At 37.4% G+C, this 13,423-nt stretch overlaps 5 protein-coding genes and 1 non-coding gene across 8 annotated transcripts; 5 read left to right on the top strand and 1 right to left on the bottom strand.

Moving 5' to 3' along the window:
• Nucleotides 1-180: 180 nt before the first annotated feature.
• Nucleotides 181-2,921, top strand: LOC109854804 (sorting nexin-2). Its single transcript, XM_020428271.1, has 7 exons — nucleotides 181-341; nucleotides 780-1,031; nucleotides 1,102-1,348; nucleotides 1,463-1,630; nucleotides 1,698-1,819; nucleotides 1,909-2,208; nucleotides 2,286-2,921. Exons 1-7 carry the CDS (start codon nucleotides 243-245, stop codon nucleotides 2,631-2,633), a joined length of 1,536 nt encoding a protein of 511 aa, XP_020283860.1. The 5' UTR covers nucleotides 181-242; the 3' UTR covers nucleotides 2,634-2,921.
• Nucleotides 2,922-3,276: 355 nt separating this feature from the next.
• On the top strand, nucleotides 3,277-5,539 carry LOC109854857 (histone PARylation factor 1). The gene is made up of 5 exons (XM_020428406.1): nucleotides 3,277-3,701; nucleotides 3,821-4,525; nucleotides 4,600-4,748; nucleotides 4,832-5,070; nucleotides 5,184-5,539. Exons 1-5 carry the CDS (start codon nucleotides 3,564-3,566, stop codon nucleotides 5,483-5,485), a joined length of 1,533 nt encoding a protein of 510 aa, XP_020283995.1. The 5' UTR covers nucleotides 3,277-3,563; the 3' UTR covers nucleotides 5,486-5,539.
• A 410-nt stretch (nucleotides 5,540-5,949) lies between these two features.
• LOC109854858 lies at nucleotides 5,950-8,970 on the top strand. Of its 2 annotated transcripts, XM_020428407.1 has the most exons (8): nucleotides 5,954-5,994; nucleotides 6,192-6,489; nucleotides 6,603-6,725; nucleotides 6,885-7,199; nucleotides 7,381-8,102; nucleotides 8,408-8,509; nucleotides 8,591-8,761; nucleotides 8,858-8,970. In XM_020428407.1, the coding sequence occupies exons 2-5, from the start codon at nucleotides 6,223-6,225 to the stop codon at nucleotides 7,606-7,608; spliced, it is 933 nt and encodes a 310-aa protein (XP_020283996.1). In that variant the 5' UTR covers nucleotides 5,954-5,994; nucleotides 6,192-6,222; the 3' UTR covers nucleotides 7,609-8,102; nucleotides 8,408-8,509; nucleotides 8,591-8,761; nucleotides 8,858-8,970. The 2 variants fall into 2 exon arrangements, with proteins under 2 accessions (XP_020283997.1, XP_020283996.1); XM_020428408.1 differs by having other exon boundaries at nucleotides 5,950-6,489; nucleotides 6,603-6,662.
• A 226-nt stretch (nucleotides 8,971-9,196) lies between these two features.
• On the top strand, nucleotides 9,197-9,269 carry Trnav-aac. Its single transcript has one exon. It is a non-coding gene; the product is annotated as a tRNA-Val (tRNA).
• A 208-nt stretch (nucleotides 9,270-9,477) lies between these two features.
• LOC109854837 (protein AAR2 homolog) lies at nucleotides 9,478-11,397 on the bottom strand. The gene is made up of 5 exons (XM_020428347.1): nucleotides 10,927-11,397; nucleotides 10,715-10,830; nucleotides 10,469-10,622; nucleotides 10,101-10,376; nucleotides 9,478-9,987 (listed from the first exon to the last, which is right to left on the bottom strand). The coding sequence occupies exons 1-5, from the start codon at nucleotides 11,097-11,099 to the stop codon at nucleotides 9,567-9,569; spliced, it is 1,140 nt and encodes a 379-aa protein (XP_020283936.1). The 5' UTR covers nucleotides 11,100-11,397; the 3' UTR covers nucleotides 9,478-9,566.
• A 5-nt stretch (nucleotides 11,398-11,402) lies between these two features.
• Nucleotides 11,403-12,977, top strand: LOC109854838. Of its 2 annotated transcripts, none has more exons than XM_020428349.1 (6): nucleotides 11,403-11,571; nucleotides 11,676-11,926; nucleotides 12,018-12,210; nucleotides 12,298-12,405; nucleotides 12,479-12,607; nucleotides 12,727-12,977. In XM_020428349.1, the coding sequence occupies exons 1-6, from the start codon at nucleotides 11,523-11,525 to the stop codon at nucleotides 12,765-12,767; spliced, it is 771 nt and encodes a 256-aa protein (XP_020283938.1). In that variant the 5' UTR covers nucleotides 11,403-11,522; the 3' UTR covers nucleotides 12,768-12,977. The 2 variants fall into 2 exon arrangements, with proteins under 2 accessions (XP_020283938.1, XP_020283937.1); XM_020428348.1 differs by having other exon boundaries at nucleotides 12,015-12,210.
• The last annotated feature ends 446 nt before the right edge of the window (nucleotides 12,978-13,423 follow it).

Here is a 13,423-nt window from a genome sequence, read left to right as displayed (position 1 = left end):
CTCTTCTCCGCGTCGGCCATGACTGCGCGCCACAAAGCGAACGTATCGAAATTGCGATTCTCGAAATATCGAAGCGCTCGGCGCGCCATCATTCGGCGCGGACGAAAACCCGACGAATCGTCCGACGCGATCTCGTCCGGTATTATTTTCGTCCGGTAGGTACAATCGCAACGTGTACGATAATCGCAAGGGGGGCCGATCCGCACAATCGTCGTCGTGCTTGCTTTGACAGAATCGTTAAAATGGCCGATATGACAGAGTCACCGCCGCTCTTCGACACGAACGAAACCAAATTGGATCTGGAGGACGACGATGAGGATATCTTTGCCTCCGCGGTGCAGGTATTGCGTCAAGTGTACTCTATGTCAGGTGTTAAAGCGGTTAGAAAAAAAAATAAATAATAATAATTGTAACCTCGACGAACACGTACTTTGATCAAACATGCGATGCGATAGTTTTATGTTTATTTGGCGATAAATACGCGATAATCAGCCCGAAGCATGTTCTTCCGCGTCTATCTAGCGTCAAAGATCGTCGAGATTCTTCATTAAACTTTCGATCCGATCGATCGAAATACGTTTCTCTTCCTATGCAAGTGATAACCTCCTCCCTCCCCCTCATCTTCCCCTCTTTCAGCATGCACCTCTACTTGACATCACACCATGTGATAACAACGAGAGAGCGTATTGTATTACCGGTAGAAAGAGTTCGTAATTTATGTAAATTTTCAAACGAGAGTTTGCAAATAAATAAATAAAATTTTGTATGTAATCACGCAGGATCAGAGCCAATTGGAGGACACTTCGCCGTACAATGGAATATCCAAGATCCAGGCGGAATTGCCAAAATTGTCTTTGCGAGACATGCCAGATGAGAATTCGTTCTCCACCGTGTCCAGTCCGGCTCCGGGCCCGTTGAGCTCCCCGTTGGGACCCATGAGCTCGGATATCGGCGATCTTCATGACGTTCCAATTAACGACAACGCGGATACGCTATCTACAAATGTTATTCATTCACGATCTCTGGAAGAGGTATATATTTGAGACACACAATTGCGGATCACAAATTTTATGTTGTTTACACGTGTGTGCACACACGCAGGTTCCTGGGGATGCGTCTGAAGTTTTTCTGAAGATCACGGTGACCTCGCCTCAAAAGATTGGTGACGGAATGGCCGCCTACGTCGCGTACAAAGTCGAGACCCAAACGAACATGCTCATTTTTAAGAAGAGACACTTCAGCGTAATGAGGCGCTTTAGCGATTTTCTAGGTCTTCACGACAAGTTGACGGAGAAATATCTTAGAAACGGCAGGATAATTCCACCAGCTCCTGAGAAAAATGTTATTGGTAAAAAAAAAAAAAAAAAAAAAAGAACATTTTATATAAATTTCTCATACAAGGCATGTCTCGCGGAGATGGAAAAATTATTATACCGGAATCTCGTATGAATTACGTCAATAGGAACAACAAAAATGAAAATGTCCGGAGATAAAAATCAAGAGCAGAATTCGGGTTCTACATCGGATTTCATTGAACGACGTAGAGCGGCTCTCGAGAGATATTTGAACAGAACGGCTACGCATCCGGTTTTGAGTATCGATCCCGATTTCAGAGAATTTTTAGAAGCCGGTAAGTATAGCAATTGGTAGATCGAGTTGTTTTCTATTACTGTCTGTGATTTTTTCTCTTGTTTTAGACATAGAATTGCCCAAGGCCACTAATACGTCCGCATTAAGTGGCAAAGGAGTAATGCGACTTTTCAACAAAGTTGGAGAAACGGTTAACAAGATAACGTACAAAATGGATGAAAGCGATATGGTGAGAGATCTTCACGAAAACAAGTTTTGTTGTTTTTTTTATTGCATATGTAAATTTATATGTCTGTTTATTTATTTGTTTACGCGCAGTGGTTTGAAGAAAAGACGTCGCAAATAGATTCTCTCGATATTCAGTTACGCTCTTTGCATTCCGCTGTTGATTGTCTGACGATTCAGAGAAAGGAATTGGCGAATTTCACTGGTGCCACCGCGAAATCAATCGCCGTTCTCGGTCACGGCGAACCGGGAGCGTCTCTCGGTCGTGCGCTCGCGCAATTGGCCGAAACTTTGGAAAAAGTGGAGGTTATCAGAAGAACACAAAGCAACAGTGATCTTTATCAATTTGGAGAAATGTTGAGAGATTACGTCGCGCTTATCGGAGCAATTAAAGTTTGTGTTCACGATTATAGTTTGTTTGTTTTTTGTTTTTTATTTTGCAATAGTGTGCCGTAATAATTGTTTTGCAGGATGTTTTCCACGAGAGGGTGAAAGTCTTTCAGAATTGGCAGCACGCCCAGCTGATGCTGAACAAAAAACGCGAACAGAAAGCGCGACTCGAACAGTCCGGTCGAACGGACAAGACCTCGCAAGCGGCCACCGAGGTCATAGAATGGGAAGCGAAGGTGAACAGAGGTCAGGAGGAGTTTGACAATATCTCGAAGATGATAAAGGAAGAAGTCGAGCGTTTCGAGTTGGTCCGGGTGCAAGATTTTAAGAAGCAACTGATCGATTATCTGGAATCGATGCTGCAACATCAGAATCAACTTATCAAGTACTGGGAGAGCTTCCTGCCGGAAGCACGAGCGGTAGCGTAAACATACCTCCTGTTAAAAGAAAAGAAAAAAAAACAATAATAACAGATTTTATTACGATAATAAGGTCTTGAGATCTCTCGTTCTTCTTGAATGTGAGAGAAGCAACGTCTTTTTGGGCGGTATTCATTGTCGTTTCTCTGAAACTTATCCTTCTTTGCGTGCGCATATATGCGAAAGACAATCTTAAACGCAAGATCCGATAATGAATTTTACCGCCCTTTGTTTTTCATCGGGACATGTTGTTCGATGATGATGATGATGATGATGTGGCGTATTTGTACTGAAGAACAGAAAATTATCGAGCTTTCTCGATTAAAAAAAAAGTTTAGTTTACACATGTATACATCAATATATCGGAAAGAAAAACAATGAGAGAAAGAAGGAATACACATTATATTCAAAATTTACTGCCAGTTTATTCAAAACTTTGTATGCATGGCGAACAATACTTATATTCCAATTAGATAAATCCAATTATAGTTTGTTTTTTTTTTTTTTTTTTATTTTTTTTATAATACTGCAATTATATTTGTCCGTGTATTATTAATTCTTTATAAGTTTATTTACATACACACAGACATACTATATATACACATATATTATACGTAAACTATAGTATAAAATTATATAATTTGTTAAAAAATGTTATATATATAAAAAAATAATAAAGATCAACTGTGGTTAAGTAGAATTTATTTTTCAAGTTGCACGTGGAACTGCGATGTCACGTCGACTTATGTATGGGTACGTATGTATTCGAGATAGAGAATATACCGACTGGCGGAGACGATCTGTCATTGTATCTGTACTGTATACATATATATATGCAACAAAGAAACATAACCTCCATAACGTGCCTAGTGTCTAGACAGAATCGCACAAAGAAATGTAAATTGAAAGAATAGAATTATATATTTAATTATTTATAAAATGTCAGACGACAATAAGGATGCTGAATTGCGGGCGTACAAAAACGATCCACGAACCCCATGTCAATACGGCATAAAATGTTATCAAAAAAATCCGCAACACCACAGCAAGTACAAACACCCACCAAAAAGAGAAAAGGTTAAATTTAGTTTCGATAAATAAAAACACATATTTACAGAATTGAGATTTGTTTACTAATATATATATATATATGTTAGTTGTATTAATACATATCATTGACGTTTCGAATTATGTAGATGAAACAAAATTCCGAAAAGATAATTACTGGTGCAAAGCGAAAAGCTTTTGTTAAAGACGGCAAGAAGAAAGAAGCGCGTTCGGAAAGTCCGCAAAGAAAATTTCAGAAGAAACAAGAGTCTTCCACAAGAACCTTGTACAGTATTTTTCAGAATCGTAAGAACACTAATAAGAATGAGGATAAAGATAATAATAAAAAGTTGGACGAAAAAGTAGAAGTAGCACACAAGGATACAGCAACGGCAAAAAATGATGAAGATATAAGTAAGAAACAGGTAGGCGAACAGGCGAAGGAAGTGACAGATGAGGATCTGCCAACTGCAGAAAATGAAGATAAAGATAATGAAAAGTTGAATGAAGAAGCGAAAGTAACAGATGAGGACACGGCAACTGCGGAAACATCATCGAATCAGTGTGGTTCCTCATCCGATTCAAACAAAACCAACAAAATTGAGGATGTATCATCATTGACTGTTGCTCAAAAAATTGCGAATCTATTTTTGGTCGAGATGCCGAAAGATTTCTTCGATTTTTATGAGTTTTGCAAAAGTATATCAAACAATAATCCTCTCGCGGCATTTAAATCCGTTCAGTTGAGACTTGTCGGCCCGTACGATGTGTTGGGAAATAAGATAAGTTGTGAAGATAACAAAGAGAAGTATTTAACGCATTGGAGATATTATTACGATCCGCCGGAGTTTCAGGTAATATAATTCATAAATTTTAAAATATAAATGACTTTTATATAAATAGAATATCAACATAAAAATGTTTTTAGACAATTTTGAAGAGCGATGATAAAGATGGACTGCATTTTGGTTACTGGAGAGATGATGTCACTGAAAAACCAGTATTTGTAGCAAAGAATCGAGCGGATGTGAACTGCGTGTTCGAACCTGTTGCAGAAAATATATTTGGCGCTGTCGAGTTAGTAAATAGAAAACAAACACTTGACAAATTGTACATGTCTTGCGCACTGAATTCCTTTGTTATTTGTGTCTCAATTACAGTTCTTACTTACAAGACAAATTGAAATCTGCCAATCCTTTTAAGAAAACCAGCATAACGCATTTGCATTCTCAGTTAAAAAGGTACGCGAAGCAGCATGATATAACTCTAGAGAAAAACACGGTGAACATGAAATTGAGAGAAAAGCGAGTTGTTGCGCGCACCTTTCACAGAGCGGGTATTGTGGTACCTTATGACAAGAAGACTCAGATGGGTTACAGAGATTTGGCAGCGACGGACAGTAAGAATAGAATGTTTAGCAAATTGTTATTTTTTTATATCTTGGATCGCGAATTTTAGAACTTGTTCAAATATTCATCCAGTGAACAATTTAACTTGTGAAATTTTTCGCAGGCGATATGCAAAAGATATTGAAAAAGATAGAGGAAGCGGATACTCCGGATGAGAGGAAGTCATCGATGGCGAAGCTCGACGAAATCATGAGATTGGCAACAATAGCCGCGGACGAGTGCGACTTCGGTACTTGTTTGGAGCTGGGACACGATCTCTTCTCGAACGGTGGCGTTCACGTTCAGAGCAGAGCTTTGAACATGCTGTCCATTGCTTACACTCATTTGCAGAGGCCGCAGCTATTGAAGATAGTTGAGGCGCACTTAAAGAACAGAAAGAAAGGTTGCGAATTAAGTGTGATTTAAACATGCGGTGTGTGATTTGTTGTATTTGTATAAATAAAAGAAAAAACACGATAATTTGTACATAAATGTATTCTGAGATTTGTTTTCACCCGCGTCTTTTGTACACGAATCGAGTTACGGTCGAAATCAGCAAGTCGAACGTTACTCACACACATGGACATAAACAAAAATATGTTGATGTACGAATTATTCCCTTCAGGGCTGCGCACAAATATCTCATGTTGGTTTTGGCTCCTTATTTCTCTCTCCTTGATTTAATTTTTTTTTCTAGTAAATTGCATGTTACGGTAAAAAAAACTTTCTCAAGTGAGAAGTATAAAAAAATAACAATTTTTCTATAAAAATGATTGTTTCAAGTGTTGTCGCGACACATGAGAGAAATCCGTGTTTAAAATATTGAACTGCAATAGTGAGACACGGCTGAAAATAGAACGAATAGTGAACAGCCAAAAATACTTCACGCGTATGCTTAGTCGGTGATGTTCGCTCGTTCCGGTTAACAGTAGGGCGTAAGTTAGTTCCGAGCAAGATACACGTTCTCTCGGGAAGATTTGTTGACACACTTCGTATAACAATAAGTTGTATAACACGCGTCTTATTTCTTCCGAATATAAAGAGAACTTCTAACGTCAAACGCGAAAACGACAACGTGTGTCGGAAAGTTAACGGCCGTTTCTTGCATTCTTTTGTTTGTTTTTCTCATCAGTTTCTCATCGTCTCTGCGGGAAGAAAGAGAGATGTCCGAAACGAACAAATCGGTTTCTACGTCCGACGGAGACGCGTCCAAAAAGACCGACTGTCTTGAAACCGCCGCGATCTCACAACTGGCCGTCGAAACAAAATGCGCCGACGATGCGGCATCGGAAAAAGATGCGTCTACAGAAGAAATTGCGGCAACGCCGATGTCAGCAGCTGAGAATTCGGCGACAAATAGCCGGCCCGCGGAGGAAGTCGAGAACACAGTTGCTCCCGAAGAAGCGCCACAGATAACGAGCGAAGACAAGGTAAAGAAGAAACGACAAATAAATTTGATCGACGGATTTTTTTTGTGTTATTGTTTGAAATTTAATATTTATCATATTAATCACAAATTACTTTTGTATTTGTGTATATCCAGTGTAGACAGAACGCAGGAGACAACGAAACGTACATATCCGGTTTGCAGGCAGAAGTGCGGGTGAGAAAACGTTTCGAAAACCTGGATTGTCCAGTGAGAAATGAATCGTCTCCACGTAACGAAGTTAAAATCCTTGCGTTTTTACTTAAAAAACTTTCCTTATCGCGTCATTTCCCAAGTCATCTTCCAACGCTTACATCATTCCGGGAAAAAAAAAAGTTCTGGCACATATGGACACAAATATTTGATTGTAAATAATTTTCGATTTCTTATAAACAACAGGAGAGAACGAAGGAGTGCGACACTTATCGAAAGAAATTGGATGAGGCGGAAACGAAGCTGGCCGCTTTGCAGACGTCCTGCGACGCGATGACGAGTCGTGAGGGTGTCAACGAGAATGCGCTGCAACAATCGGTGGAACAGCTGCGCGGCCAGCTGGCGCAGACCGCGTTGATGTACGAGGAACGAAATCGGATGGTCGCGAATCAGGAGAATCAGATCAACGCTCTTAACAATCAGGTAACCTCGTTGAAGGAAGTGGTGTCGATCACGCGAGATCTGCTGGAGATTCGCAATGTGGAGGTCAAACAGTTACAAGTACGTAACTATATTCGAGAATTTACACTTTTGAAATATATTGATAACTTGCGACTTAGATGTATAAGTCGAATATTAAATCAAATAATTAATTGACACAAAATGCGCAGTATAATTGGCGCGCAATTTATTGATGACAGTATTGCGGACCTCACATTTCTTAAATACATTTATTGCGCAGACCGAAGTTGACAGTATGGCGAAGAAGATCACCGAGGAACGCGATCGGCACAACACGATGATCAGCAAGATGGACGCGGCGATGCGACTCAACGCCGATCTGAAGAAGGAGTACGAGACTCAACTCGCTCTGTTTCAGAGTCTTCGCGAGAAATACGGCGAGAAAATCAATCTGCTGTCCAGAGAGAAGCAAGCTCTCGAAGAAACGGCCATTCCTGCGCCCAAATAATTGAAGATTATCTTGTCTTTTGATTTTTTATTATTTTTTTTTTTTTTTATTGTCATGTCTGCTGTTATTCAACACATAATAAAAAATGATGTTCGAGCAGAGCTTGCGTTCCGATACATTTCGTACATGTCATCTATTATAAAAAATATTTTTTTCATATCGTGTAAAAAGTTCACGAGAAATTGTTGCTAGGGGAATATTCGCTGAACATTCGCTCTTGGACTAAATTTTCGGTATATTGTACGTCTTGCCAAATATTCCGCATAAAAATGACATACATAAATATTGCGTGTATCATCCGCGTCGAAAAGTCAAAAGGGCAAGTGTTACGCAAAGTCATATATAAAAAAAAAACAATTACGGGTCACGAGAAGAGTTATCGAATAGAAGTTAAAAATCAAACGTTTTCGATGGTATAAAAGGCGACAGTAAAACGACTTTTTCTCAAATTATCTCGGGAGTGCTTTCGTTGACGGAGGAGCTCGTTTGAAGAAGTAAGATAATCGTTTATTTAGAAAAAAAAAAAGTTGCGTAAATTCGTGCAAATTGTGAATTACGAAGAATTCTTGTTATCACACAATAATTTTATTTCTATTAATTAATAAGTAATATAATTACTAGATTAGATAATTCATAAATTTTGCAATTGCTTTTAGTTTTTTGTAATTTGCATAATTTTACAAACTTTCGAACACATGTTTAAATATTACTTGACAGCATGGCAGCTTTGTTCTTTTTTTTTGCTTTCAACATAAATTTTACTTTTATATAACAATTTATATTATACATGTGATTACAGAAAAAGATGAAAACATTGGCGATAGGTTTGCTTATGTTTTGCGTAATTGTGACAATCTCAGCAAAACCAATTGTAGAAATTTATCCGTTCTTTTTACCCCCGGTTAGTCTACATCTATAAACAAATAAACGTAAATTTTACTTTGCAAACGATCAGATAATAACAATATTTTTTACATGATAGTTTGATGAGTTTTTATGCCGGCTATATCAAGTACGACCTATTATCAAGTACTCGAGATTCCGTACTACTACTGATTCTGTTACACCACCCATAGTACCACCGAATATTGAAATTACATCGATAGACAAAAATGTAATTGAATCCGCATCGATACCGACGGTCAGCCTTTTGGTGAGTGTTTCGATATTTTTCGACAGTTTGTTTTTTCCCTATTTATCACGTATGTCACTGAGATAAACTTACAGACATTAACGTTGTGATTTTTAGCGACATCGTCGTGCTACACAAGGAAAACAATAAAATACAACAAAATATAGATGACAAAATGTTAATTGTCTAGGTGGAAAATAAACTTTTAGTGCATTATGCATTTTTTTACATTGAAGTGTCTTTTCATAAAAATGTAAAACTTAATAAATTTTCAGAATATACATATCACTTTGTAAAAACAAATAAATCCGATTTGTTATATTGCAAGAATTTTTTGCGAAACCTCATCAATATTATATTTATTTACTTTAGAATATTTATGCGATATGGATACGTATTATGATTTAAATTCAGATTTCAATAGATGTGACTTAATAGAGAGCACGGTTATCAAGTGTTTCCGTGGTGTAGTGGTTATCACATCCGCCTAACACGCGGAAGGTCCCCGGTTCGATCCCGGGCGGAAACACAGTTAATTTTTTTTTTTTTTTTTGTCATTAATTTTCATCTTTGATTTACTTTCATTCTTATTTTTGATTTAATTTTTTATTTTTTATTTGGTTTCAATACGAAAGTCGTCTCTTTTTATTGTAATATATTGTATTAGTGAAACTTTGTAAACGTAAAGAAAAAACTTACACATCGAAAAACAATAAGATCAGTAACACAGTAAAATATCGTGTTATATAAAAAGTTCTAACGATTTATTTATTATTATTTACAAGTTGCGTCACACAATCAGAATATGTACATTCGATTTTGTAATTTAATCATTCGTGTCATCGAGATCGACAATTACAGGCGCTTCGTCATCCGCTTCCTCGAGTAAATTCGAAAAGTCCCACTGGAACTTGGTGGTCAATCGTTTTTGCAAACGTTTCGCGTATGACTTCAGTCGGCCGTCCACCTCCGCGTTCGACTCGATGTTGCCGAATAGTTTGCACAAATTGCGATATACGAAATTATTACTCGCCACGATATCGCACAGCACCTCCTCCGGCACGTACAACAACTCGACTTCTAGAACTTCTAAAAACTCGGTGTAAATAGAATGATACTGAGAAATGGCTTTGTCCGCGCCGCAAATCAACGACACCAGTTCTTTCCACTGCTCGAAAGCGTCGAAACTCTGGCCGGCCAGAAAGCAGACGAATGTCAATTGCATCTCTCCGATGATCTCAACAGGCCTAAAAAAAACGTACGTAAAAACATCTGTTTTTTATCGCACTCACGTGCACTAAATCTCAATCGATTGTACAACATCCTTCTTTTTAGTTTTCAAACACATCTTCGAACTTACTCCCGCAATTTTTTCACAAAGGTATGCAGCGCGTAACTGGTGTCAAGGGAATGCTGTGTTATTTCGCTCGGAGTTGCGTTGTCGGGATACTGCTTGTCCGGTATCTCCGTAAGTCTGAGTTCTGTGCCAGGTTTTGGCTTCAGATCCGGCAACAAAGTGTCCTCTCTATTCTCCGCTGTACGTCTACCAGGTTTTCTCTTCTTGCTGCTGGATTCTCCACCGCGTGGTCTTGAGGCGTCGCTACAGTGCTCCAATTCCAAGGCAGATTGTACAAATCTAAAAAAAAAAACAATAAATGCATAGAGATTAATACTCCAGTTCTACAATACACCGATACATCACATCAGAAGAAGAATAATTTTACTCACCCACACAGTGGTGAGCATCGCTCTACAACAGATTCGGTGATTCTGTTTGTTAATTTCTTCCACTGTTCCCATATGTCGTACGGATACGGTCCTAAATATCTGTCCAGCTCTTTTATATTATCCTTCAATCTCTGAACAGTTTCTTCGGGTACAGCTGTTGTTTGAAGATCTCATATAGAACATTTGACATTACATGACAAAAGCAAGTATCTCGAATATTTATTAACAATCCACTTGTCTTCTTACGTTCTGAGCTGACGGTCTCTTCCTTGCTGTCCCATTTTTTCACCAAGATCTCGCACTTCTTAAAATCATGGAAGAAACTAACTCTAGATGCCATCTCACCAAACTTATCCACCGCACTGTGAACACAAAGCGGTGGCTATTCAATAAACAAAATTGTGTAACGTATGTGTTTAAGAGACATTTTTATAAAAGATCATCGCCATTCGCATTACCTGTAATGCACAAAATGAACCCCCGGGGGGATCATCTTGATACCCTTAAAATTATCTCCCGTATTCCAGGACTTGAGATCAATGCCAACGTCAGTGCCCACGGGTACATCCAGCAAGACCAGCGTGGCACCTTGAGTTAAAAGACCTTGCGCGACATTTTGATCCAATTCCATTCTGTTTGTCACTGAGTACTATCGCGTTTACGCGGCGTATTGACAAAGTTCGTCAGAACAAACATAAACCTAATCTCGCAGCACAGCTGTAAACAACTTTGCAGCCAAGATCTAAGCCGTACAACGATCTTCGAAATCGTTGACCAATCGCGTTGGTTGGTCAATTGAATTGTGCGAATTCGATTGGTCGTTGTTTTTCATTCGAGATCTCAAACGCGTTGTGAACACAAACACAAATCCTTGCCTCGCTCAAACGGTTGCTCTTGTTTTCAAACATCTTCGAACATCAAAGAAACCAGAGAGATTATGACAGCGTGCCAATTACAAAAAAATTACAAAAACATTATAGCATAGATCTGTGACAGCTACGAGACGAGAAAATCGGAAGAGTCTGAATTGCGAGAAAAAAAAACAAATTTCAAAATGTCCAGCATATTCAAGTTGTTGGATACGATTGGTGATTCCGATAGAGGTAAGTAAAATATATTTGTATTATTCTAATATGACAATATTCCAAAAGCATGGGAGAGATTCTGAATAATTATCGAAAATCACAATTTTTCAATTTCTCTGCAGAACAACTAACAAATCCTCTTGTAAGATCTAAAACATACAATGAGCTTAAACCGAATAAAGGAGGCATGGAAAGTGCCAAACCAAAGGGACTGTCGTTACGATCCCATTCTGACATGAACGTATCTCAACGTGTGCATTCAAGCAGCGCAAAGAGAAACATATTGTCTAATAAGGATCAGGACTGTCAGAAGCTGAAAGTAACACAAATAGACAGTAATGGATGTCCAATATCTCCAGGAAAAGAGACCAAGGTAAAATGTGACAATTTGTTGCGCATTAATTTTTTTTTACTTTTTTGTCATTAAAAAAAAAAAAATTTTATACCGCTCTTGTTGGCAGAAGTTACTTGCACAATCGTCCAAGCCAAAGGAACATAATTCTCTGTCGAAAGAAGAGATCACAAATAGTAAATGTACAAAGACAACACCAATGTCAAGTACCAAATTCAAGACACCATTGCTGTCTAAAAGTATCACCAAGAAATTTCCTTATCCAGAAAAATTGGCGCATTGGTACGACGATCAGCACGAGTTCGGTACGTAGATCACTGTCGTGTTTGTAGATAAAGCGACAATAAAATTAAAATGAAAATACTAATTTAAAAAAAAATTTGATTTTATAGATTATGGATACATTGATGAGGCAGAAAATGAATTTAAAGAACTTCTTTTGAAGGGAAAAGAAAACATAATGCCGTACAGAGAAACGGAAGAAACTAAGTTTAAGTCAGGTATCGAGTTTTCTCTCACATATACACCAAGTGTACTCGTACGTTCAACGTTCATCTCGATTTTTTTTTGTAGATTCAAGACCACCCATTGTTTTAGAAATTCCAAAACTTGATAGATGCTTTAATGACGATTACAAGAAGACCGATCTGCTGTCCCTTGGCTTGCCTGAGGTATCCGATCTATCTGATGCGTCTGACGATGGTTGGTAACCAAGTACAATATAAAAAAAGTCGCTTTAATATTTAAAAAAATCTCATATTTGTACAAGAGCAAATACTCTCGAAGTCAGAAATAGTAATATATTCTTTCTACAATTATAGATACGTGCGATTTTTCTGTTTGTACTAATCAATACTCTTAAAAGAAGGTGTACTTTGTAATATTAATATTTTTGTATCTCTTATTTGTATTATTATCGATAATATTGTTATTCTGTAATATTATTGTAATCTGTGGTTTGTGTGTATACCCCTTTTTTTTTTTTTTTTCTATATATAATTACGATAATGTATTTCAGTAAAGTGAAAAACCATAAATTTTTATAAGAATAAACAATTTATATAATACTTAGGATAGTTTTTCATTTTTATGTTGCATATATAAACTTATCCAATCTTTAACAATGTCTTATGTTGTACTGCTGGTATTCGTAGTCCGATGTTATCTAACATCGTCACAATTCTGCACAATTCATACGTATATGCATGCGCATATACATATAAATGATACGATCTTTTAAAAAAAATAACTACGAATACCATTCTTAGAATCTAAGATTTCTAGAGTAAAAGTATGACAAGAATTACATTCCACATACAATAGTTTGAGTAATAAAATATCTTTCCACATACATATGTACAACAGTGCGAAATCACACGAATAAAAAGCTGTTTTAAATAATTACGACAATATAAGATACTTTTAAATAGTTAAAATACATCGTAAAAAAAAAAAAAAATAATAAAAGTTAAATACGGATTTAGTGATCTTTAAGAAAGAACCTTCAGAATACCTCAA

Source organism: Pseudomyrmex gracilis, unplaced genomic scaffold, assembly GCF_002006095.1.
Source record: "Pseudomyrmex gracilis isolate BER0280 unplaced genomic scaffold, ASM200609v1 scaffold_74, whole genome shotgun sequence".
NCBI classification, from domain to species: Eukaryota; Metazoa; Arthropoda; class Insecta; order Hymenoptera; family Formicidae; genus Pseudomyrmex; species Pseudomyrmex gracilis.
This window is presented reverse-complemented; position numbering and strand designations above follow the sequence as displayed.